Genomic DNA, 27,815 nt, shown 5'->3' with positions numbered 1-27,815 from the left:
AAAAGCGCCTGCCTGGCAAGCGCAAGGTCGTGAGTTCGGTTCCCGGTACCGGAGAAAAACCAAAAAAAAAAAAAAAAAAAAAAAAAAAAGAAAGATCTTTGGTTACAACATAGAAGTGAGCTGTTAAAAGAAAATTTAACACTTTAAAGTATGTATCACATTTACCTTTAAAACAGTAAAGTATAGAATTTCCAACTTCAGTTTGGCAAGCATTGCTGTATGGAAAGCATTTCTCCAAATGAGAATGTCTAAGTAAAGCATACACACAGTGTGCATATCATCTACTAAAGATGTATCTAAGAGACAAGTGAGAAGAATATAGGATTTAGTCAGAGATCCTTGGTTACACTGCACAAATCTGTTATGCATTCAAACTGTGTGACTCTAAAAAAACAGGAGTCATAAATGCAAATTTAAATATTAAATATTTGAACAAAATCTTCATTCAATATCTCAAAAAATAAATCAAAGTAAAAATAGGGGCCTGATAATTTTTCCTCCAATGGAAAGTTCCAATAAGAAATAAAGAAAACCTATTGTATATGCAAGCTCACCAGCACAGGCCCTAAAAGCGATGGTCAGTAATGTTTCTTGTCGTTAGTGCTCCAACATGTCCATCTTCAGTCTAGCCTCCTTTGGGCTCTGGATATGCGTGTAGAACTCTCTCTGTTCATAGTCTAAAACCTCTCTCACTATCCATCGGACCCAAACTCCTGCCTCAGTCCACACATTTAGCAGATAATCATGCCTCTGCTTCATCCAAGGAAACTGAGAACATCAAGACATTATTAACTTGGTGCCCTATTTGGGAACTTACTTCCTGTCTCATAGAATGCAGTAAATGCTCCACTTTCATAACCTTTCCTTCTGCTTGAGGTCCTGAAACATTCTGCATTAGGGCTCTTGTCCGGTAATAATATTCACTTGCATTTACTCTTTAAATCCTTGCAATACAGTGTATTTCTCTAACATTGCTGAAACTGCTTATTGGACAGCAATGGATCTCAATCTCAGGTACACACTGGAATCTCTTGAGGAAGTTTATGTAAATGCTTGTGGTCCCACCCATGGAAATTGTATTATAATTTGTTTTAGAACACTCGTGGTGCTGGAATTTGTAAATTTTACAGGTGATTTTAATGTCCAGTGAAAGTGGAGAAACCCTATTGTAGAGTCAGCAGTCATCTGCCAAACTGCTTCTTTACTGGGGATTATCAATTTGCATTCTACTTGTTAATTCTACAGCATTCAAAAAGATTAGTCACATTTCCCTGCTAAAAAAATCTCCTATATTGGCTAATGTGATATTCTTTCATTTTGGTTTGCCTCTGGGATTTCAAGACCACTTATTTTCTTTTGTCTTCTATCTTAAATCCAGCTGTTCTCAAGGTAACATACTTAGCTCTGTCTATTTCTGACTGTGCATAATTCTCATGGGATGATATGTCCTACTCCTACAACTTCAAGAACCACCTAATTATATTTCTGTGAAAATTTTAGTAGAATTTTGATAGTGACGTCACTGAGTCTGTACATCACTTTGGGATATATGGACATTTTACTAGATAACTCCAAATGTATGCACAGACACAGAAACACAGTGACAACATTTCCTTAAAGGTGAAATCTGAAGTTAGAGCTATTTGTACATAATAGTTGTAGCAGTGCACATTAATGTCAAACTTCTGAGATCCCAATTTCAGTTTTATCATATAATACAGTTTTTAGCTTCTTTTCCCTTGTGGCTGAGACAAAATGCCAGACACCTAAAGTTAAAGGGGAAAAGCTTTATTTAGCTCACAGTTTGTACAGGTTTTGGTCCGTAATCGATTGGCTCCAAGGCAGAGTGGCACATAGCAGAGAGGCAGCAGTTCATGGTGGCAGAAGACAGCAAACGTAGCAAGTAAGGAGGAAACAAGTGTTTTTCTGCCCCTTTTATCTTATCCACACTGCTGGGATTAGGGCTGTGCCAATGCAGTCAGTGGACTGATCCACCAATCGCCCACCCTTACTCCCAGCATCCTTAACACCATCACTGAAGCATGAATCAATCAAACATTCTAGATTCAGCCACCTCCAAGAAAGCCCCATCTAAAAGTGCGTGAGGCTCTGAGGGGACATCTAGACTCAAACCAAAACATGCAGTATCTCTCTGGCTTACTTTATTAATTTATGGAATGAATATAATAATGATCCCAACTTCATAGCATTGTTGAGAAGACTGAAAAACAAAATGCGTTGAAAGTACACTGCTCGGTGCCTGACTCCTAATAAATGTAAGGTATTTTCTCAAAATCCTTGTCATCATTCTCTAAGCAGTGTAAACATAGTTCTAGCTTTTAGACCCCCATAGGGTGTACTTTACATATACCACTATCATGACTCCAATTACATCGCCTCACTGTTGTTGATATATTTGCCTTTCTAACTTTACTTTGAATTCTTTGAAGGCCAAGATTGCTTCTTATTCGTGTGTGTACCTTCAGAGTCCGACACAGAATTTGGCACAGACAGGCAGACCATTTACTGCAAATACGTTTCATTTTTTACCAACGCTAATTGATTGAAAAAGCTTGCATGAAAAGCTGCAGTGAAGAGGATGCAAAGATCCAGCTAGGCTAAATGGGCAAGAACACCATGATTAATTAGGGGTCTCTGTCCTGGGGCAGGTGAAGGGAAAAGTTGCACAAAAGTCATGAATACTCCATTCCAGTTTCAAATGTTACACAAATAAACTTTATTGGCTAAATTTTTATGAACAAATGTTACTGGTTGAAAGACATGAGCCAATTGGAGTCGTTACTAAATAATAAGGTTAATTTTTTCCTCTAGTCTCAGTTTTTTCAGGGCAGACATAGATTTTTATGTTAGAAACTTGGGACAATGACAAATGTAACATGCTCACAGCAGAAAATTCATTACACATGATCAAATGCTGTTGAAATTTTCATTTTATATGTCTTGTTACTTTAGATTACACCTGCCATCTGTGATCCTTATCACATAAATACAGATCCTGAAGTTAAGAGTTCTTTCAAGATTTTTGTAGGAACTGTTATCCAAACCATCTAGCTATAAACAAACAATAGTTTACATATAAATGCTAGAAATAATAACAGGGAAATGTGCTTTTCAAATTTAGGCTTTTGTCTACTCCTTAAGTCCACAAGTGGCAATGCTATTTAAACAGCTTCTGATGTGGCCCATTAACCTAGGGCCAGGAGGGGAAAAATAAGTCACTTGAGGGTGTATTTATTCCAAGGTAAACTTCAAGCTCCTAGCAGAATACCTGAAACCGAACTGACACTAAATAGATGTTGATGCAGAAATGTATAAATTAACAAATGGATGGATACATCGATGGATGTTTGTATGGGTGATAAACTTTGCTTCCACGTAATCTTAGTAAATACAGATCAGCAGTTTTATTTTTTTCCACCAGATGGCGATAATGTGAGATACCGATTTAGGTTATACAGTAACTAAAGAAGAAAACAACCAAACAAAAAATAATATTAAAAGGAAAAAAGAACACAAAAGATCAGGATAAGAATGGAAAAATGAAATTTTTGTGTCAGCTGTACTATGTTAGGAATCCATGAGCTCGCGTGATCTGTAACAAGTTTTCATCATAGCACTTTTATACCCACGGGTGACTTTTCATTCATAATTACAATAAAATAGTTACATTAAAATAATCTTATCCATATAAAATTATAGGTGCGTCCTCATAACTAAATAGTTATTGGTGTATGTAGTCATATGTTTATACTTTCATTTGTTTTATGTAAATTTCTTAGTAAAATTATGCTCCCCTTGAACGTGAGGTTACTTGGGAAAAATTGCTAGCCTGAGTGCCTCCAAGAAATCTACCAGTGCTATTCAACTGGCAAAAATTACATAAAATAAGACTTCTTGGGCTCATTCATCGGGTTAGTAAAGAATTGCAAGTAATATTAGATTGGTGTCTATCTTCTTATTCACAGGCTTTTGGAAGATACGAAAACCTGCCTTAGAATTCAGCACTCCACATGTGCGTGGGTGTGGAGGGAACTGCTTTCTTGGCAAATAAAGATAAGAATATGAACATACTCTCATATGGAATCATGCATTTCCTCAAGTATTTCCTCAAAACTAGCTCAGAGTTGGAAAAAAATTAACCTCCCTAAAAATGCATAGACAGACTCTGAAATACTTGAAAATTATAGGATATCATTTACACTATTCTAATGATAATCAGAACAGAAAGGCTTTTAACTCCTTGACAACCCTTGATCACTGGACCATAAGGAGGCAGATAAGACTATTGTGAAAGGAAATAAAGGGAAATTAACATTTTTTGGAGTTCCTAAATATTTTCACCCTATAATAATCTGATGTAGGTAAGCAAGGCAGTACAGCATATGAACCTGGGAACACCAGAGACACGGGCATGACTTCCAAGCCCAGCGCTCAGTATTTAGCCACGGAATCCCAGGCGAGTTTTTGTAAATCTCAGTGACCTCACCTGAAATTGAGGATAACACCTCATGGCTCATAAAGTGTTTAGGGAGCACAATTGAAGCACCACATCGAGCACAGTTCTAGAAGAGAGAAGGTAAAATTCAACACTGATGTTGATAATGGTGCTCCTGATGAAGAGGTTGAGTCAATTTTGCAGAAAGACATCAGGATTTTCTCCAGCACAGAAGTAGGCCCTAATCAGCATTACATTAGCTTTCTTCCTTCTTGATCGAAATTACAATGACTTTCTGAGAACACACAATGCGTATGCAGTTTAAACCACCATACTGTACTTGAGAAAAACACACAATTTTTCTGTTAAATTCAAAAAGTAAAATGAAAACTGAGTTAGGCTTGGATTTAGCTGAGTTAATGCAGGGTGCAATCATTAGAACATATTTTTTGAAAGTTGATGTTTTCTTTGACTTACAGATATTAATATATAAAACAAAACAACAAATTGTTGTTTTGCTTACTGTAGTATAATTCATTTCCCACTGTTTTGCTTACTGTAGTATAATTCATTTCTCCCCCAAAAGACTATATATTTTCCCTCCTAGGTGTCTCTATGGATTAGGGAGAAACAGGCTGATAAGTTCGGAGTTTCTCAACCTTCAGATTCTGTCTACTTTAGTTTATGTAAGTCAGTGCACTGAAGGATGATACTCGTAAAAGTACAAATAGGTTTAAAATGTGTTCCTCTCAATTCACAGATAATGGATTCAGGTTTTTGCCCTTGACCTTTTCTAGCCTCACACTACACATTTTTCTTCAGTGGTCTCAACCACACCTAGGCATCTTTAAGACAACTGTAAGCTCAAACCAGTTTATGTCCAGAGCCCAGATGTATCTTGAACCCTAGACATCCATTCTGAACTGCCTGACAGGACATCCACTTGGATGACACACCAGCATGTTAAACTTAACATGTCGAGAAAGAAATGCAACTTCTCCACATCCAAATATACTCCCATATGTCCTTTTCTTAATGAATGGATCATGATATTGCCAGTTTGTCAAACTTGAAACTTTAGAATCATCCTTGACTCAGTTGCCTCTTGTTACCTCAACCAGCAATTAATGACGAAGTCATATCACATTAATTACACTCTTATCTCTTGATGTCTCTTTCTCTCCTCAGCTATAGTTTAACTTCAGCCTACTGCCACTCTCAGCTTTAGTCTAATGCAGTAGCTTCAGAGATCTTTTTCTGTGCATTCAGTTATTCCTAACTGCAAGCAGCCTTCAACCTTGCTGCCTATATTTTTACAATTCTCCTTTACACTTATCATCCTAAAAACCTGTAATTTATGGTGGAATTCTCCAACAATTGTTTAAAAAACTCTTTAAAAGTTTAAAAATAAAAGAGGCCCCAAATTTTGTATACAAAGCCAGGTATGGTGGCACATGCTTGTAATCTGAGCATTCAGGAGGCTGAGGCAGGAGGATTACTGCAAGTTTAAGACCAGGCTGGTCTACAAAGTGAGCTCAAGGCCAGCCTGAACTGCATAGCAAGACCCTGTCTCAAAAAGACAAAAACAAGTAAATAAACAAATTTGACACACAAAGGTCCTCATGATCTCACTTTCAACAGAACTTTTTCTAAATATATTGAACGTCACACCAGTCCAGATCTCTTTCATCTCTGAAGGTTACATCTGCTAATCTACCCTCTTGGAATGCCCTCTTAGTAAATGCTTACTCAAATTTTAACATCTGGATCAAAGCACAATGGTCCACTGAAGATACTGGATATTTTTTTCTCTGTATTTCTACAGCAATTTAACAATACAGAAGTTGCCTGTTTCCCACAAGGAATGTATTCCAAGACCCCCAGTAGATGCTTAGAACCTGACTGAGGAGTAGGTAGCATGTACCATGTGAATACACCGGACAAGGGGATGATATCACGCCTTGTGTAAGACAGAGAAGGATGGTGGGAGATCTCATTGTGCTACTTACAATGGCATGCCATTCAAAACTTATGCTTATTTCTAGAGTTTTTTATTAAATGGGTAACTGAAATTGTGGAAAGCAAAACCCTGGATCAGGGGAAACTGTTATAAAACACTTGCTACATTGTAGTGCAATGATTTATCTGAATATTGACCTTCTCCTTTGTATAAGAAATTCCTACAGGCAGTAGTTTTCATCCTCGGTGTAGAACTTAAGACCTGATATGTATTAAGTACTAAGTAAAGAATTACTGCTTGAAAATAGATTCTTGAAAGGAAATCATGATGGCATCATGGAAGACAACCAGCATTCGCCTCAAATTCTTTTGATTTACTGCACAGAGACAAAAATCCTAGGCTTTCTGGCTCTTTATAAGAAGTGTATGAAAAAATTTATACTTTTTTTTTTTTTTGGTTTTTCTCCGGTACCGGGAACCGAACTCACGACCTTGCGCTTGCCAGGCAGGCGCTTTTGCCGCTGAGCTAAATCCCCAGCCCCTAAAATTTATACTTTTAGAACTGCCATCAGAACAGTAAACTCACAGAATATTAGGTCAACCACTTCATAATCCTCTCCTGCAATACACAACTTACAATTATGACTTCATCTACTCTAAGGAAAATCCTACAGAGAAATATTTTCATGAGAACTGTACATTTTGTAAGGCATAATAGAGCCAGGAAATTCCCATTGGAGAACATTTTCCAATTGCCAGGTAAGTAGAGGAAGAAAATTATCTTAGAACAAGTGTTCATTATCTTTAACTCGAAAAAATAAGAAGGATTAAAATGAATAACTAAAGAGAAATATATAAAATCTTTACTAATTATGTGAAAAGATGAACACAAATAACATCATTAATATTATAAGCATTCAGTGTATATTTAAATGTTAGTGTGAATATTTAAAATTTTTGCATCAATTTATGATTTTCTAAATGAAAATTCTGCCACTAATTACAGTAATTTTCTTTTGTAATAATTTGATATGGTAATATTTAAAGAGCAGTTTTCAATGCTTGATAAATACTTCTATTCCACTGATAGCAAATATTTCCTTAAAGAAAACAATAATAGAGCATATACCCCATTCAAGTTTCATAGAAAAAGAGATCGATAGCAAAAGCACAGCCAGATGGGGAAACATTCCTATAATTCCAGTGCTTAAGGCTGAGGCAGGAGGATTGCAAGTTAATCCAAGGTTGGACAACCCAGAAACTTACCATAGTAATATAGTGAGACCCTGCCTTAATATTTAAAGTGGGAAATAGGAAAGATCTGCAATCTGAGATACTGAGAGAGAAAGAAAGAAAGAATTATTTTTATCTCCATGGAGCATACAGTGTAAGAGAATGTACACAACCGTAATGTTAGGTACGCATGAGTACAAATAAAATATCCTCCTAGTGCATGGAAGAAGAGATCACCAACACTATGGGGTAGTGATAATGAGGGAGGTAGTCATACAACACAGCTTCAGTGCCGAAGTCACCTGTAAATTAAGCCTTGGAAAATGATTGGGTAAAGCTGGGAAGGCCATTAAGAAAGAGTTTGGGGCTTTATGTAGCTCAAGGGTGTAGCATCAGCCTAGCATGCATGAAGCCCTGGGTTCAACCCCTAGTACCACAAACACAAAGTTCTGCTTTTGCCAAGAAAGAGCTAACAACACATTGAGGGAACTAAAGAGGAATTGGGTCAGATGCAGGCAGACTAGTTAGGAAACAAAAAAATGGTCTTGGTAAGATATAATGACAGTAACGATGATGAAAATAAAGGAGAGGTGGATCGAGAGGAGTAGAGATTAATTCTGCTGGATGAGGCAATTCACAAGACACAGAATGTATGTGTGCTTGACTATGAGAATGGAGGCATCACGTATAGGTGTCTGGCTGTGGAAAGAGGACTGGGATTGAGGGTGTTAAGATCATGGCTTCCATTTTCAAAATATTGATTTAAAGAGTTCAGTGTTTCACTCATTTGGAAATGTTCAGCAGGTAACTCAAAATTTCAGACAAGGGGAAAGGAAGGAGGTTTGGCCTGAATATAAATATTTGGAAGTCACCCAAAGACGTGATTACTGATGACATTTGAGTACAAGAAATTACAGAGAAATGGTATAGCATTCAAACTCGAACAGGCTTTAGAATCGCCTGGAAGGCTTGTTAAATCATAAATCCCCCCACAGGATTTCTGACTCAATAAGTTGGGGTTGTGCCTGAGCATGTGCTTCTCTACGAAGTTCCCAGGTTATGCTGATGCCGCTAGCGCAGGGTGCACACTGATCAAGAAACAGCTATTTTTAAAACATCTTAGCATGACTTATTCATAGCAAATAATGTATGCCAATGTCAATAGCTATTTTCCTATGAAGTTAAACTAGTATCTAAAACTGCTCTTCTGTCAATTGAAGAGAAGAAAGAAATCATACTTCTATTTGCCTGGAGGTTTTACTTCTTAGAAAGTGTCCTCCCATAATTGTAAAGCCAAGGCTGCCCACAGAATATGTTCCAAAATGTGTCTGTGGTAATGAAAAAAAAAAAGGGACACCAAGAAGGATTTTGCTTCAAACTGTGCTGCACAAAATCTCCATATTCGGATGGCAGACTTTTTGGACCTTTGTTTTGTAGCTTTTTCAGCAACTAAATATATATCTGAGGCTTTTGTCCCATATAGGCAATGGCTTGAAAAGCACTTAGCTGTTTACTTTTCATCTTACTATAAATGATTTATCTTTCAGTCTATAAATGGCTATTTGTAGGATTAGACAAATTTTGAATGCTCTGATAAGAGGATTGTTGCATCTAAATTCATACATAATCCATAAAAAGCACATGTAACCTTCAACCTCAGCTGGGTTAGCATATGAAACAGATTCAGTGAGCATATGTAAGCGGTGCAAATTCTTAACCAGTTAACATCAGCAAATTTGTTTTTGAAACATAGTTTTATGCACTTAAGGGTTTCTTATTCCCCAATGAGAAATTATATCAGTTATAAAAGTACAATAAGAACATACCTTGAGTAGATTTCTCTACTTCTTTCCTCTTTCTACTCTGGCTGTCGTAATTCATCCTCAGTTCTTGGTTGTACTCATGCAGAGTTTCCCTGGAGTTGTATGAGTGTCTTGGTTTTCTCCCATCCTCACTCTCATCAGAAGAACTGGTGTAAGCTAGATCCATTTCATGCTTGACTTTTGACAGAGGCTGGTAGGGTTTGCAGTCTGTTTGCTCCATCTCTGATTAAGCAAGATCAGCTTCATGAAAAAAGGATGAGGAAGTCTTTTAATGAAAGCAGTCCTGGGAGAGAGAAAAAAACAGACACACACAAGCCTTCTTAGATTTGTCCTTTTGCAGGGAAAGGCATCTGGCAGATTCACAATTGGTCCTGATAATGCTATCAAAGGAGTGAAGCAAAAGACAAACTAGATGACATGAAGCTAGCCGGAGGCAATAATAACACCCTGTGTTACATGCATACATTGTCAAGTATTTAGGATTAAACTGGAGGTTGTAGCATCAAAAATACGCAAACTGAGAGAGTCTTCAAAATATTTGTGTCAGAATGAAAATAAAGAACAATGTTGCTTTATGGTGTGTGTGTGTGTGTGTGTGTGTAGTGTTAAAGTCAGTGATTAGATTAAAAAGAATTATTGGATATGAAAAGGGACAGGCGTATAAATATTAACCCAGAACAACCCACATTTGAAATGAAAACTGGCAAGAGAACACGTTCAGAAAAACACATTCTTGCCTCTGGTTTAATATTGCATTTAAAACAAGGGCTCTGAGGAAGGTAAGGATTCTGAGTGAAAGAGGCAGCTACCAGAGTTCATGAAATAAAGCGTCCTTTAGGGGATCTGAGCTCTTTGTGCTCATATTGTGGCTTTTGAGCCTCAGGCCTGCAGAGCATTTTTAATGAGTTAGGTGGTGGTAAATTTTTGTTCCTAGTAGTACTGAGAGGATGTAAACAACACTTCTGGTTACTATACGAGTATAGGAACAGCAGGATCTAAATCGGTTTTAGAAATAGCAATATGAAACTTCATGATAAATCACTGAAAAAAACCTTTCCCCACAGAATGCTGAGCTAGGAACTGCTAAGATTCTCAGGGCCAGTGAAGGCTTTAGCTGCCTTAGTTAGCACAGAGAAGTTTGAGAAGTTCAAGTGCGATCTCACATGTCAAAGTCCTCTGTAAATGTTAAAAGTCATGTAAAAATATTCTTATTTTCCTTCTTCACATGATTTTAGCATCATGTTTTCCATCCACTACTATAAGTTTGCAACCTGGTCCTTTTGTACAATATTTTTTTTTATTTTAAAGAAAGTAGTACATAAGACACAAACAAACAAACAACAAAAAATAGAACAATAGCAGAATACCAGTACCACGAATATAAACAAATGGAAGCAAGAACATTCAAAGTGATACAGGGTCTCAAGAGAAATCAATACAAATCAAAAGTGGTTGTTACGTTGCATACTGCTATCCTCAATGACATTGCTCAGATTATCAGATATAAGAATGAAAGATTGCTCAAATCATTAAAGAGAATAAGAAAATAATTCCTCAATAAAACCTTAGAGATAATACAGAGTTTCACTAGACAAGATGGTAGGAGTTCACTACTATAAATCCATTGCATATTGTTACCTTCAAATCAGTTGCTCAGACCACCAGACACAAGCATACAAAGTCGATCAGAACATAGAAAATTGTGAGCATTAACTGTTCATTTCAATACACCATCGGACAACAGCAATAAAGTCATCGCAGCTATTCATATATATATTCACGTTTTGCCTTCCTTCTTTCTTTTTTCTTCTTTCCCTCATCCCAGTCATTCCTTTCTTTGAGCAATTTCTTTCCCTTTCCTATCATCTATTGTTGTACAATATTTTAAAAAGCCTAGTCTAAAACCAAGTAACTGTGATTCTATTTTGCAGTGAAATCAACTCCTTTGTTTTTCTTCTCCTCTCCACCAAATGTACTTTCAAAGAAACCCACAAACATCTAGATACTATATCCTATGCAGTATCTCTTCCTTTGAAATTCCTATTGCTTTTAAGGCAAGCACACAGAACATGGAAATCACTCTGCAAATTTTGATGGACTGCTTTATATGTATTAAATGGTACATCCTGCTTTGTAGTGTGAGCAACGTTTTACAAGTTGAGGTCTTATTTCCCTAACCAAACCTTAAGATTCTTGAAGGCAAGATTTTGCATCTTATACATTTTATGTTTCCTATACAACTTAGCATTATTCTAGGCATACACATAGTAAATCTATTTAACTCTTACACTTGTAAATCTCATAAATGGTCTTGTGGAGGTACTTAGTTTTTTGAGTTAATATCAGAGATGAGTATGCTTAGCGAGAACTCATTCAATATTGTAAATGAACATATGTTAATGATTCAACGGCATTCTAATCTCATGCCATCTCACAGTTTTGTACTTTTTCTGTACACTCACAACTGCTCCACTGTATCTTCACTATGAGCCACAGGCTTGAATGTTCAGCTGCCCACTCAGTATCCCCACTTAGTTATCTGCAAGGTATCTCAAAATTGATTATGTTCCAAACCGAGCTCATTTCTACCCTTTCCCAATCTTACTCCATTCAGCTGTCTCTCTCTGTCTCGGTCTCTGTCTCTCTCTCTTCCCTGGCCCCTTGATGATCCCTCTGTTCTGTTTGACTATTGGCTTTCACATACCACATACAATCCATCAGTAAATGCCACTAGTGCTACCTTTGAAGTATATCTAGAATCCAGACACATCTCTGCACTTTCTCACTACTTCATTGGTTGAAACTCCCCTTTCCCAACTGGACTATTATGACATTCTCATACTCAGTCTACTGCATACACCATTGTTGCCTGACAGCACTTTCTTTATCCTGGAGCCAGAATGAAAGTTTCAAAATACAAGTCATTGATGGCTCTCCCTTTCTCAGAAGCAGTGATGATGTCCTATTTCTTCAAAATAAAAGTGAAATATTTACAACGATATGTGAGGGCCTTACTCAAACCACTGCAAACTCGTATGCTGACATCTCCCCTAGCGCATGCACTAGAGGAATCCCAGCCTTGCCACTCTTGAAAACACCAGACATATGCTTGCCTCAGGAACTTTGCAAGATCCCACTGAAAAACCACCCAAAATGGTACTGTTCATACTCTTTCCCGTCTTTTACAAAACTTATCACCAAATAACAAACTATGTTGTTTACTTATTTGTCTGTTGACCGCCACCTGTCTTTTGCCATGAAAATGTAAGCTCCGTGGTGGTGAGCCTTAGCTGTTCTATTCATTATTACATACCTCCAAATAAGCACAATAGATGGCATATACTAGACACTTGTTCAATACATTTTGAACAATTGGATAAAGGATTGTCACTCTTAAGGTCTAGAGATAATAAGGAAATGAATAAACCATAATTTCTACCTCCAAGTAGCTCACAGCCTAATTCAAGCAATGAATAAATAATTCTATTAAAGGAGAATAAAATGATTCTTTCCATGTAAATAAAGTAGTGGTTGAGCACGAAGGGGAGTGTTTTGGGAAAAGACTGTACTTGGTTGAGTTTATTTGCTCATCACCAATCCTGTACTGCAACCACTGAAATTTTAGTGAGCACTTACGTAATTAAAAAAATTAACATTTCTTTTTAGATTCTCATCACATATTTTTCAAAAGGTGGGCAGTCATGTGAATTCTGGGCTTTAATTTGTTATAATCAAGCAAATTGATAACTATACCAACAGAATTCCAGGGATGCATTTAGATTCGACTTTGATCCAGAAAATTAGACTTCAATATAGTTCATCTAACTTTATTTTAATGAACATACACAGTTCTTTGTTCACTGAAGAATGGGAGGCTAGCAAGTTGAGGCTGAGAGCCAGTTCCACATGAGCTCATTAAGAATAAAAAATATCAATTAAGACTTTATAACTAAAAAGAACTCTAAAATGTGCTCCGTTGTATGGATTAATAGATAATCTTTTATCTTCTAATTACATTTCCCAACTCTTTATTTTCTCTTTCAAGACTTTCACAGCAACCAGGATTATGACCAGACTAGTGCTCAGAATGGCCAGAGTAATTCTCTGTCAGACTCAGCTGTATGAATCCACATTTATCTTAACATGATGAAAACCATACAAGTTAAAAATAAAAATTAAAAACTATTATTTTGAAAGCCTAATGTTACATTTAATACCAATGATTTATTGTGTTAAAATTACTCTTATTATTATGTATGGAAATCTAGATTTTCTGTTTTCCCTGTTATGTTTATTTGAAACATATACATGCCAGAGAGAAAGAGAGAGAGGGGGAGAGAGAGAGAGAGAGAGAGAGAGAGAGAGTGAGAATGCCTAATGTTACATTTAATACCAATGATTTATTGTGTTAAAATTACTCTTATTATTATGTGTGGAATCTAGATCTTCTGTTTTCCCTGTTATGTTAATTTGAAACACATACATGCCAGAGAGAAAGAGAGGGAGAGAGACAGAGAGAGAGAGAGACTGATTCATATAGCCATTATGAGTTATATTCAAAGTCCTAATTGCAGGTATTTGCAGTCACAAATCATCTAGGAATGTCATACCTATTCAAGATTACTGACTGTCCTTGGAAGTAATCTTCCTTTAAACCAAAAAACTGATAAAACTTCTCTGACTCCTCCACTACAACATTTTGTCTTAAAATTTGTGTCAGCAGATATAGGTAACTAGGGAAACATTCCAGGTCTCTTTTGGCACATGAGATAGAGGTACCCACAATTCAGTGTGCCTAGTACGTTGAGCATACATAACTGGGATATTTGTCACAGCATCCAGAAGCAATAAGCACAGGGCCACTGGTGCAATGGATAACGCGTCTGACTACAGATCGGAAGAAGCAGTATGTGAATTCACTGGCCAACAGTTTATCTTTGAAAATAAAAAATAAAACAGTTTATCTTTGTAAATAAAAAATAAAAATCACTAAAAGATTAATATTTTAAGTCTAATAATATTCTAAAGCACAATAATTTGGAAAAGATGTTTTCCCAAGTATTCTTTGGGAAATGCTCATAATTGATTAAATGACTTTTTTTTTTCATTCAGTGTCCATCATGCCATCCTGGAAGTTCAACATCGAGTAAATGTTTTTAAACATTATGATGATGTGGTCAACTCACAGAAAAACCAACTGTGCATATAATACTGCTTCCACTAAAGCAATTTTAATTTCTCCATTATTTTTATAATAGGGATATTATAAAACAAAGCAAATGAGGATCACAGCACATGCTTTAATGAAACAAATTGAAAAAGATGTCAATGATCTTTGCTACTGCAACAGACCCATTTAGATAGTTCACAAAGTGTAAATTCAAATGTCACAAGCCATTGTTTGCTTTTGTGCCTTTGACTATCTACTGGCTAATAAGATAAATTCTACATGGTTTCAGAAATGACCTCTAGAGATGTATGTTGATGTATTTAGTCACCATAAGGTTAAAGGGAGACAGTGTGGTATATGGGAGTCACTGGCCTTAGAAAGACAGAACTTTCCCAGTGAAGAGAGTCACAGCACAGCAGTAGGTAACTCACATGGCAGTTGGCAGGTTGCAGGCACTGTCACGGTGCCTTTCACATACGGACTGCTTTAATTCTTATAGTGCCCTATGTGGTGATACTATTTTTAATTCTCATTTTACAGATAAACCCATGGAGCCCAGCAGGTAAGTGAGTTGGCAAGGTCACATAGGTAGTAAGCCGCAGAGCGGAGATGTCAATTTCTACAACCTGTCTCAATAATCACACACTTAACCACTATTCTGCACTGTCTTTTAGAAGAATATCTATCAGAGTGACCCTAGGTAAATAACCCCCCTTCTCTCAGAGCTGTAAATCTAGAACAAAGACACTGAATTATCTCCAAAATATCTTCTGTTCTGAAATTGAGAGGAAGCTTAGATTGATTTGTCGAAAAACTTGGCTAGTACATTCAAAGCTTTGTTTATCTGTCAACCCTTTCTTGTTTCCCTTCCTTTCCCTTCTGCTCTCTGATTCCCTCATACATATCTACTATAGAGTAACTGAACTAAAAGAATGTTTTTGAATCTATGTGTCTGTGTAGTCCATATATCGGGGATAACCTCACTTCCACTATCCTGTAACAGCCCCCCTTCTCCTCCTTGTCCTCGTCTTTGTCCTTGTCCCTTTTCTTCTCCTTCTCCTCCTTTTCCTCCTTTGTTTTGTTTTGTTTTGTTTTGCTTTGCTTTGTTTTGCTTTGTCTCTGACACATGGTTTCTCTTTGTCGTTCAGGCTGGCCTTGAACTCACTGTGTAGCCCAGCCCAGGCACCACCTCACAGGAATCTCCTACCTCAACCTCCCGAGTGCAAGTGCTGGCATCACAGGTGTGCCCCTGTTTGGCTCCTTTTACTTTCTTTCCATGTCTCATTCTTTCTCATTGGTAATCATGTCTATAGGTTTCTGAAAACAGAAACACGTTCCTGGTTTGCCCTCAACACAGGCGGAGTGGGCCTACTGGCTGTAGTTGCTTATCCATTGGAGACTTTACCAAAAAGTTTTATTCTACTTCAGAACAAAAAGAATACACTGAACATTGCCAGAGAAAGCCTTTACCAAACAGGTAAAGAGTCCATACAGTGCTTAGGGAATAGTTAGCAAAAGAGGATGCACTCTTTGGAGCTATTACAATATTTTCTCCTAGGTAAAAACCTTGCACATTAATGCAGATAGACTTATTGAGAGAACATTGGACTTAAGAAGCTCTTCGAAGGAAGGTAAAATCCTGACTGATTTGACTGACTGCTCTCTTACGTTTCCTTGTTTTTCTTCACAGGAAACACTTAAAAAGTGAATTGTTCTGTGCAGGGGGTGGGGTGGCCATAAAAGGATCACAATCACTTGATTCTTCACAAAACTGAAGAACTCTTTCTCATAATCTTACCAGCTTGTTTGAGTGACTTCTGTCATTCTGTAGCATTTACTTCGGGTGATAGTGTACATACAAATTTGTTCGTGTTGCTTACTGCATGAGATTTTATGTATGCTTCTTCACAATTTCTACAATGGTCCTTTTTAATGGCTATGTAGCGTGAATATGTAATAATTAATAAATGCATTCCCCTGTTGCTGGATACTTATATTCCCCAATCCATTTATGAGTATTATAACTGAAGCTATATAAAAATATCATTAACACCTTTAGTACTTTTTATTTCCTTGTAGTAGAGTCCAAGAAATTGAATTAATGAGCTAAATGTTTGGAAATTTTGTGGCTTTGGGAATTGCAATAATATTCATTGTCATTAGTGATATGTGTGAATACTTGCCTTTCATTGTACCTTTGTCAACTTGGAGTGTCAAGTTTAAATATATATTTAAATAAGTAAATCAATTGGACCTTCTTTAAGTCTGCATTTCTTTGTTTATAAGTGAGGCTAAATATTTGTCAGCATGTTTGCTAGCTTAATTTCTTCTCTTGTGAAGTGTGTATTTACAGATTTTATACATTTACTTGTTGGAAAATTTAGTGAGCTTTAAAAACATTAACCTATATTGGTGCTATACTATGAATCATTTAACCCTTTACAGAATTTACTGAAATTACCTTTCACAGTCAGTTCTTTGTCATTTTTATTTTTCTCCTTTTGAATGAACATTAAAACAACTGTATTAGTTTGATTTTACCATGGAATTGACTGGTTTTTTGGTGTCACATGGATGCCGCATAACATTTTAGTAGATAAAAGGATAAACAAACCATCATCTCTTCGAATCCAGGATGAGAATTTTATGTACTCAGTATGGATCTTCTTATCTACAAAATGACGGCTTTTGAAGTAGAGTTCTTTTATGGGGCATAGCTTTTTTTAAACTTTTATTAGTACACGTCCAAAGTACACAATGATTAATAGGTATTTTTTGTACCAAGGAAGGAGCATTCACAAGCTGAAATAGAAGTTTGTTTGCTGCATTCGTTCATGTGCATGTGTTTAAGTTGATTGTTCTATTAGCATTTTAAAAATATTACATAGAAGGAAGTAAGGTCCTTTCTGAAAAAAATATTCCCTAACACTAATTTTACTCATTTGTGAGAACAGCTGTTGTCCATATCCTTGTGGGGCTTTTGCAGGGATTTTAGGCCATTTTGAAAGAGAAAGAAAATGAGAGCTGCATAATCCTAGAACTAAATAGTAATCATGTCGCATCTCTTTCTGTAGATTCTTGGCTTTTCTGGTTCCTCCTATTTTTTTTCTTAATTATTTTTAGAACTTCAAGAATTTCAATGGACATCAATTGGGAATCATGTGAGACAAGGGGAGAGAAGAATTAGTGAGTAAAAATGTCTGTGGTGTCACTAACCTCCACAAAGAAATTCTAACCTACTTGTCGGAAATGGAACACTTACTCTAAATTCCTATTCTCTACTGATGATAATGGAATATTGACCTCATTTCTTCTCAGCAAGTTCGGACACACTCAAGTTCGGACACAGTTCTTAGGGACCAGGATTGCATATTGTGATTCTGAAGCCTCATCGAGTATTTCACACTATGCCGTTAGGCAAATGGCGACAGCTTAGTGTATCCCTAAATGAGAGCCCAGAATCACACTGAGGAAGAAATCTATTTAGTAATTGTGTAAATACCTAGCACATTTCTATTCCTCAGTAATTTGAAAATAATAATCCATCTCCGTGTTGCAGTGACATCTGTCTCCATTACACCATCTCTTTTGGAACTCTAACAACCTTCTAAAGTAATTTCAAATTATCATTCTCTTATTACTTTCTCAATATCCTTTGTGGTGGATTATGTAGATCATCTAAATACTTAATAGAGGCAACAATCTTACAGAAAATTGAAGGTAATTCAATATATAAAAGCTTTTTTACTCTTTAAAGAAGAACAATAGCTGCTTATTTCCGCAAGTAAACAATCATATTCAATTCATTTTCCTGACAATGAAATCCATTGGGGTTTTGTAAATTTCATAGTAATTTTGGCATTAACATACTTATCCAAAATGTAGCATCAAATTTAATACGGTATCTTGAAAAGTAATAGGCTTTAATATGGTATTATATAACCGGAGATATCACTTTTTTCCATAGTTTACAAGGAGCTAGTATTAATCAAAGCTCTCTATTGCCATCCATCTTCAGCATTAGTTTAGCAAAACTGACACTTTATCACTAAAGTCTCAGGTCTCAGGTATAAAAATTGGAAGCAGTTAGAATTTTGATGCTTACTAAAAGAGCCACAATATTAATTATGCTAAAGATTAGACTGAAAGGGAGCTAATCAAATTAACATGACATATGCTGCAAAAATATAGATCCTTACAAAACAGAAAAAAAATATAGACCCTTTAGCAAGTTAATTGCTAAAGGGGTTAATAGTGATTGCCTGGGTTTCTACGAATTGCATTTGCTCCGTGGGCTAATAATAGCTACTCAAAGATGGCAGGCTAATACCACGAAAACGCCTATATAATATAAGAGTACCGATGTGTAAGTTCTAGACTAAGCTTTATGGCAAAGTAGTATGGCTCCATTTCTTAATTGTAATGTGCTGAAATGCCTAATATCATTAAACCAAGGAAACTTACACAGCAGTCCTAGATAGCACATAAAGATAATGGAAGTTTAAATGAGCAAGTACCAAAACAAAGACCCTGATGCAAATACAAACTGTCACCTTTTTAAATACTATTACTTCTAGCAACCCAAATGTCCATCCACTGAGGAATGGATAAAAAAAAAATTGTGGTATTTTTCTGTAGTGGAATATTACTCAGTTATAAAAGAGATGAATTTGAGGCTTTTACAGGTAAATGGTCACAACTAGAGACCATACTCATAAGTGAAATAAATCAGACCTTCATGTGTAAGCAACGTATTGTCTCACTAGTGTAAGAACTGGAAACAGTGAATAAAAATCAGGAGGTATGATAGACATTGTGAAATGAAAGTAAAATGCTCAAAAGAAAAGAATAACTGGGATGAGGGAAAAGAGAAAAGAAAGAAGGGGAAATTATGTATGTATGTATATACAGGATAGCTAACATAGTTGTACTACTGACTTCTATCGCTTTACTGGAAGGAACAGTTAATGATTACTTGATTGATCAATCTTGCACGTCTCTATTTGTTTTCCTGAGAAACCACTTTGAAAATATCAATACATAATACAACCATTGTTAATTTCCTACCAGTTTGTCTGTAATTCAGGATTGCTGGTATTGTTCTTATGCTGTTTTGTAAATGGATGTTTGTTAATATGTTTTCCTTCTTTTACTTTTAAAATAAATTTAAAAATTAAATACTGTTGCTTCTATTAATAATTAATTTCATTCAAAATTATAATTAGATAATAGTTATAACTACAAATAAAAAATTTAAATCAGAATTAGAAGGACAAGAAAGAAGTTGTAGGTATTCTTTTAAACAACATACATACATGATAACATTTAATCCTCACAAATTTCAATATGAGATAGATAGCTTCACTTTACAGATGAAGAGAAAGAGGTAAAGAGAAAGTAATTTCACTAAGGTAACATAGCCAATGTACCTAGAGTTCAAATCCAGTAAGTTCAGCTACAAAATCTGTACTCTATTTGTTTTAGTACTTTTGTTTGTTGTTTTTTGTAGTATTGGAATTTGAACCTAGGACAGCTACACTGAGCTACATCTCCAGACCTTTTTCTTTTTCTTTTTTATTTTGAGAGAGTATCTCACGAAATTGTTAAATTATCCAGGGTGGATTTGCAGCTATGAATTCTCCCTCAGCCTTCCAGTGTGTTGAGTCTGTACTCTTAATCTTTTTGCTATATGCGAAATACTACACTGAATTTCTGAAATATGATTCAAAGGAAGGAAGCTACTGGAACCACAGTGAGCAACTCAGGCAAGTCTTTCAGTTACAGCTAAGGAAGCTGAAAAATATTCATCCTCGCTTGGCTAACAAAGAAAGTAAAGTTCTTGAACAGGGTAGGCATAAATAGTCCAAGGAAGAGGGAATATAGATCTGAGTGCGTTCACAGCATCTTAATGCTATGAGTAAACTAGGAAAAATAAAAAAAAACCGTGTATACATGGCTGTTCTGCAAGGTTATAAGGTGTCAGACTGCAATACAGTTTCCCTTGCTACTAAACTTTGCACTCAGACTAGATCCCCAGACTAGATACCCAGGTTAGAATTGACTTCATGCAGCTGGGACAATGTGTGATCAGTAGATACAGATCTATGTACCACTTTACCCCAAAGGAGGAAATTTGCTGGACTTTCTCGCCATTCCTAACAACAAATACTCATTAAAATCAGTACACACAGAACTGCTGTTCCCACTTCTAATATCTAAATTTTCACATCCACCTACAGGGATTAATAAATATAACTGCAGATGGGTTGCTATCATTGAGAGAAAAATTGGCATAATGTAGGAGAAAGGGCGTGGAACTTGCACACGGGAAGTCTGAATTCGGGCCCATTGGATCATTTACTGTACAAAACTGGACAGCTCAGTTCACTTCCCTCCCTTCTGGAAGCTAAAGACTAAGTGCCCTTCCTCCTCAGAGTGCTGGCAGATGACTCTAATAACAGCATAAATGTAAAAGTATAGTGTAAATTTTAAAACACTTTATAAAATTATGATATGAATAATTTTATAATTACAAATGCATGAAAACTAGGTCATCTATTCTTTAGAGAAAGTATTATTCAAAGTTTATATCGGATGTGGGCATCTGGAAATAACCAAATAAAATCACTGATCATGTTGATTTCCTTTGTAGTCATAATTGGTTATTTCTTTTTTTACGTCTTCATTAACGTCTAATCTTTATAACATGCAGTTTACCCATTTTATGTGTCGAATTCAGTGAGTAAGTGTTCATTTAAAGAATTGTGAAACTTTTACCATCATCCAGTTTCAAAATATTTCCATCAACTTGAGCCATTTGTAGGAAAACAGATGCACCTCGAGACCCTAACATGAACTGAAGTAAATCATACACAGAAGCTTAAATATCACATGGTTTCTCTTCTACAAGACATTCAAAATATAACAAAGAGAAATGCAGAACATAGATAATAGGAAATAGAGAGATAGAGCTTTTGGCATGGGGAAAAGTACCAAGAGATGGCAGGAGAGTGAAGAGAGGGAAGGGGAAGGAGATGAAAATCTAATTGAGATATGATGTGCATATGTACCAACTCCCCATGAGGAAGGCAATCATTACATGCTGCAAACATGTACTAATCAAAATAAAAATCAAAAAAAATTTTCCATCACCCTAAAAATTATTCCCACAGTCACTAAGCAGCCATTCCTAATATGCTTCCCCCCCAACCCTTGACAATCACTGATGTTTTCTGCCTCTATGGATTTGCCAGTGCTAGACATTTTCTGTAAATGGAATCATACAATATGTAGACTTTCTCATCTGTCTTCTTTCACAATGCATTTGCATTGCTCTTAAGATGCATCTGTATTGTAATGTGTATCAGCATTCCCTGTCCTTTTTATTTCTAAGAATGATCCTTTCTACGTGTTGTCCTATTCTGTCCCTTTGACTTTTCCCCTTTGAGCCTTACATTATAAGTATTTTGGATCAATTAATGTTGTCCCACATTTTCTTGAAACTTTATTTGGATTTAATATTTTCCCTGCATTCTCCGATAGATAATTTCTATAGAGGAGTTTCTAACTTACCAATTGAGTCTTTTACCATCTTGATTCTATACTTGAAATCCTCTAATGAATTTGATTTAAATTATGGTACATTTCAACCATAAAGTTTTCAGTTAGTCTTTTCATAATTTTTACTTTCTTCTCAGAATTCACTGAGTTATTCATTTTGTCATACTTTTCATTAAGTTTGTGTTAATGGTTTACATGACTATTTTGAACATACTCACATGCTCACATACTTCCATTGGTTGGTTTGAAGACTTGTCCGTTAACTGCAATATCTGGAGACTCATAGGGACGGTTTATACTAACTGTTTTCTCCTGTTGATTGTAAGTATGTGCCATGCTTTCATTGTTCTTTGCATATTTCATAATATTTTGTTGAAAATGATACATTTCAGGTAATATATAGCAGATCTGGATTTTGATTTGCCCCCACAAAGGTATCGCTACTTTTTGGTTCTTTATTAATTTGCTTGGCCTAACTCTGCAAAATAAATCACCCTGTGTTGTGTAGTTACTGATCTCTCTGGTCCATTTTTATTACATTTTTTTCTTAAGCATGGTTTCCTAAGGGTTCCTGTTTGTGTTCTTGGAGTTTTGTGGTCTGTCAATGACTGTTCTGAGGTTGTGCTTAATCACCTCGAGCCTATAAGGACTTTATGCTCTGCCAATGGATCTGTGTGTGACAAAAGAGAGGTTTATGCATTTTCAAATTTGCCACAGCTTTTACTGTCCATTGGGCATTTTCATGTCTACTCTGTTTACTATCTCAGGGTTGACCAGAAGTGTACGGCTGGCTTAGGTTTCGTGAAGTTCACAGTGCCCACGATACATTGGCACAGCTTCAGCGAGAAATATGCTTTTCGTCGTCACAGCCACAGTTTCACATTAGCTGAACTGGTAAATCTCTCCATTTGCCTAACTCTGAGATTGTCCTTTCTACCAACAACGCCAATAAGTGTGGGCACAACGTTTCTTTCCATCTCAAGGGAGCCCTCTGCAGCTGTGGCACTTCTTAAAGCTGTTCCTTAAAGCCATGGTAGAACCTGGCATTGAGCAATCTAGGGCCGGAAGGTGGGAAGCATAAGCAGCCATAAGCTAATACAATACAGATTCTCCCTTTTATTACCAAAAGCCCAAGAGTTTATTCAAATATAAATGTTTCTTGGATTAATGTAGACTTCTGGTATGTTTCCAAAGTGCTAAAAGGGATGTTTCTGTCAATTTTCTGAGCTTTCTTGTTACTTTTGGGAAGTGCACTTGTAGATTATTTCAATAGACCACAGCCAGAAATTCTTCCCAAATGAGTGATGTTTTCTTGCCAGCGTTGCTTAGACATGATACCCAGTAGGGACATTTTTGGTTAGGGTTTCAAAAAATTAGTGCAAGGAAAAGAACATAAAATGTTTCATTAATACTTTTATATTCATTATATATTGATATGATAATATATTGATATATTTTATTAAGTAAATATATTAGTGAAATTAATTTCACTTTTTATGTTTTTCAATGTGGCTTCTGGAAGTTTTAAAATTATAGGTGTCCTACATTGTATTTATAGTGGCACAGCTATTCTAGATTTATCATCAAACTTATAAGAATACTACCTATTGATAAAGGAATAGGGGGATGTAAATGGCAAAATCTAGACTGTGAAAATATCCATAGGACAAAATAGTACAGATGCTTCAACAAATAAGTTTCCAAGGGAGAAAATGAAACAGGGAAGGGAAATAAAGGTTAAAGATACATATCAACCAATTCTAATGTGTGTATTTCATTTGGATTCTAATTTCAACCAAGAAATGAAAAAAGCTCAGTATGTACTTATGAAATAGGAAAATTTAGAAATACACAGGATTACCAGGCGTGGTAGTGCACGCCTGTAATCCCAGCACTCAAGAGGATCGCCATGAGTTCAAGGCCCATCTGGGCTACAAAGTGAGTTCAGGGCCAACCTGAGCTGAGTAGTGAAATCCTGTCTCAAAAAGGAAAAAAAAATACAGGATTTCTGGTAAAAAAAAAAATATTGTTTATGTTTAAGGGGAAACATGGTTTTATAGTTAGGGTAAAGAAGACTTTTAATATTTTTTACTAATATACAAAAATTTTAGGGAGGAAATTATATCTTACCTTGGGTTTATTTCAAAATTTTCTGAAGAGACGAGATTAAGTAATAATAGGTGAAGTAATAATATCCATGGAACAAAAATCACTGCAGTTATATGATGGCCATGTTAGGTTGCTTCAGTCATGTGCTTTACTTTTGTGTATGTTTAAAATTTCAGATGATAAAAAGTTCAAACAATTTTAGAATGTTTTTATTATGTAAGAAAATACTAGCATACAATGTTAAAGAAAATTGAAAAATTGAAATTCGCAGTGATAAAATTTAATACTAGTTGCATGGGAAGAGTTAAGTAAATTTTTATTAAAATTTCTATAGTGAACATTTTAAAATTTGTCATCATAAAAATAGGACCCCTTGCATGCACAGCACATACACACACACACACACACACACACACACACACACACTGTTACTATTTGATAAAAAGAGTGAAAGGAAATACACAAGAATGTTAATTTTCTTTGTATTGTGTGATTATGAATGGTTTTATTTTCTTTAAATTTTCCCCATCTGGCCACATTGGGGATATATTACTTTTTCATTACAAAAATAGGAATGATAAGTTGTAGGTTGAAACACTGACATGTTTATTTTCCTTTCTGTCCTTTTTTTCGATATTCATATGAATGTGTGACTATTCAGGGGCTATATATTTACTGTACCTCACAAATTGCAAAGCAATTCAAAATTTTTCAAACTTAAAAAGAAAGTTTACTAGTATGATATGTGTACTACGTAATGTTTGCATTCCTCCTGGGAAGTTGATACATGCACATACCACATCTTAATTCCTTTTATTCATCTGCTCTCTTTTCCCTCCCCCCTCCACTCATCTCCCGACCCCTCCCCCTTTCCGGTACCTGTTTGCCCTACATGATGTTTTCATTCTGTGTGTGGAGCTGGTACATGCATACGACACATCCCAATTCCTTTCTGTCATCCCTTACCCCTTTCTTCCCTTTCCCTCTACCTCTTCGTCACCCTCTCTTTTGAGAACAATCTCCCTAGTTCCCATTATCTATTATTTTACTCTTTACATTTACTCTAGTTTTCTCATATAAGAGAAACTTGTCATCCAATAGTATTCTGATGTATATGCTTGCTGCCTCTCTGACATTGTAAATCCAGACCATATTATTACTCTCACTTTTGGATGAAAAAGCGGAGGCTCAGATATTTGCCAAAGGTCACATAGCAAGACAGCAGCAGACCTTTGACAAGAAGGCAGGTTTCATTTCTCCTCGTCTAGTGCTCATTTCATTGTGTCATGTTGCCTCCTATGAAGAGTCTCACACTCAACATGCTATTCATTTACCAAAGAACTAACTTAAGCCAGACTGAATTAAAATTGCTTACACTAATTAAACACACCTATCCATGTTATTTAACTGTACCCAAGAGCCATGTGCAGGAAAGATGCAGTCAGATGAAATAACAGGGAGGAAGCAGTAGAATTTTGCAACATATGGCACGCTTGCTGGTGAAATCAAAGGTATGTTTCATGCCAGCTTTTTGTCTGCAAAGTGTCTTTCGTTTCACTAAGAGGTATACCTCATGCCAGGAAATACACTACCTCCTAGTCCTTTCCTTTGAAACCTGACCCTGTGAGAGCACAGACTTGGCATGACTTGATGGAACACTGAATGCAATATGTTTGACCCATTTATGGGTACAAACTGTGCAGATTATTCAGTGTAGATAAGTCCTGCAAGTTGTCATATGGATTCCCTGTCAATCTAGGGAAATACAAAGAAGTCTTAGTTAGCCTTACACCTGAGTAGAGAATATTTGTTTGTAATTTCAGAGAATGAAAACAACTGCTGGAAAAGAAAACAAAAGCTAAAATGGGGAACAATTCCCTGGGCTCCAAGAAGAACTCGACAACTGCATTCATCTGCTACCACTGTTAAAAGCCAGGCCACCTCAAGAGGAACTGCCCTAAGAGGCCCCATGGGCCATGCCCTGGATGCAAAGGAGACCACTGGAGATCGGTCTGCCCTCTGAGGTGGAGGCCCCAGAGCTCAGACCCATGCTACCATTTAGTCCAACAGGAATGAGAGGGCTTGGGGCATGGTCTGCCTTCTCCCTCTGGCCAGACCGTCATCTCCATGGAGGAGCCCTGGGTAATCATGACTATGGAGGAACAAGAAAACAGCCTGTTGCTAGACACAGGTGCAAGTCTTTCGGTCCTTCTTTTCAATCCTGGCCTTCCTTCTGGCCATCATACCTCAGTGAAAGGAGTCACTGGTGAGGACGTAATATGCTATTTTTGACAACCCTTAGGCTGTAACTACTTATTAGATCCTTCTTGCATATCTCTGTCTTCCTGAGAAACCACTCTGAAGATACCACCACGTATTACGGCAGCCATTGATATTTTCCTACTAATCTATCCATAACTGTATAAAGTTTGTAATGTTCCTATCCTATTTCATAAATGGATGTATGTTTATTATTATGTGTTTCCTACAACAACCATTGAGAATAGTTAATGATTTTTCAATAGGTCACTCATGTATAGCTCTATTTATTTTCTTTAGAAGCCACTTTGAAGATACAAAATAGTACAACAACTCTTGATAATCTCCTACCTCTTTTGTCTGTAACTCACTATTATTTGTCTATTTGTTTTCCTGAGAAACTATTTTGTAGATAATAATATGTAAAACGATAACCATTGATAATTTCCTACCATTTTATCTGTAATTTGCTAAGTCCCCCCTATTATTATGCTATCCTTCTTTTATTCTTTAAAGTAATAAAAAAATAAAATAAAATAAAATAAAATAAAATGGGGAACAATTGAGAATACTAAAGGTATAAGACAAAAGCAACAAGATTCTCCTTTGTAGAAAAAGATTTTGTTCTTTTTGTCTGAGGAGTTGAAACATGAACCAAAAGACCCCAGTTCAGGACAAAGAAGCTATTGTTTCCAAGTAAGTCTACTTTTTGTAGACCAAGAATCAGAGGTGGTAGAGAACTGAGCAACAGAGTGAACTTGAAGAAGACATCTCTGTAGATTCTTAAGAGCATACAGGTTTTACTTTGATGATACAAAATCCTTGGCTGCCAGCTCAGTAGAAATTCTCAGGGAAAATACCAACATTAGATGAAGACCTCATGTTTAAACGGAGGGGTGCCCTGTGTGAGAGAAGGCCTTTTCCAGAAATACAACTGTGAATTCAGATAACTTCATCTTCTGGTCTATAGGGTGAATCTTTTTCATTTAGCAAACTTGGCCTTCAGTGTCAGTACTCCTTACTAAAAAGTTGGCTTAAACGAATGAAGAAATAATTTGGAGTTCATTCTAACTACCAAGATCTAACTAGCTAAAAGGAGATAGGTAAGTCCTTAAACATTTCTATGACACAAAAGTGAGATGGAGCATATAAGTAAAAGCATTTGGGTTGAAGAGAGAGCTGGATTCTACTACCCGTTTCTCTAGTATCTTAAACTCATGTTTCTTCATGTATAAAATTAGAATAA

General features: G+C 36.2%; 1 protein-coding gene across 1 annotated transcript in view; it reads right to left on the bottom strand.

The window, feature by feature from the left end:
- Positions 1-27,815, bottom strand: part of Tenm1 (teneurin transmembrane protein 1) — a 784,186-nt gene that overhangs the window by 561,953 nt on the left and 194,418 nt on the right. The window contains exon 3 of the mRNA XM_005401273.2: positions 9,475-9,754. Within this exon, the coding sequence (XP_005401330.1) occupies positions 9,475-9,691 (217 nt within the window). The 5' untranslated portion in view covers positions 9,692-9,754. The remainder of the gene's footprint in view (positions 1-9,474; positions 9,755-27,815) is intronic.

This window comes from Chinchilla lanigera, unplaced genomic scaffold, assembly GCF_000276665.1.
Source record: "Chinchilla lanigera isolate Chin_1 unplaced genomic scaffold, ChiLan1.0 scaffold00072, whole genome shotgun sequence".
NCBI lineage: Eukaryota > Metazoa > Chordata > Mammalia > Rodentia > Chinchillidae > Chinchilla > Chinchilla lanigera.
This window is presented reverse-complemented; position numbering and strand designations above follow the sequence as displayed.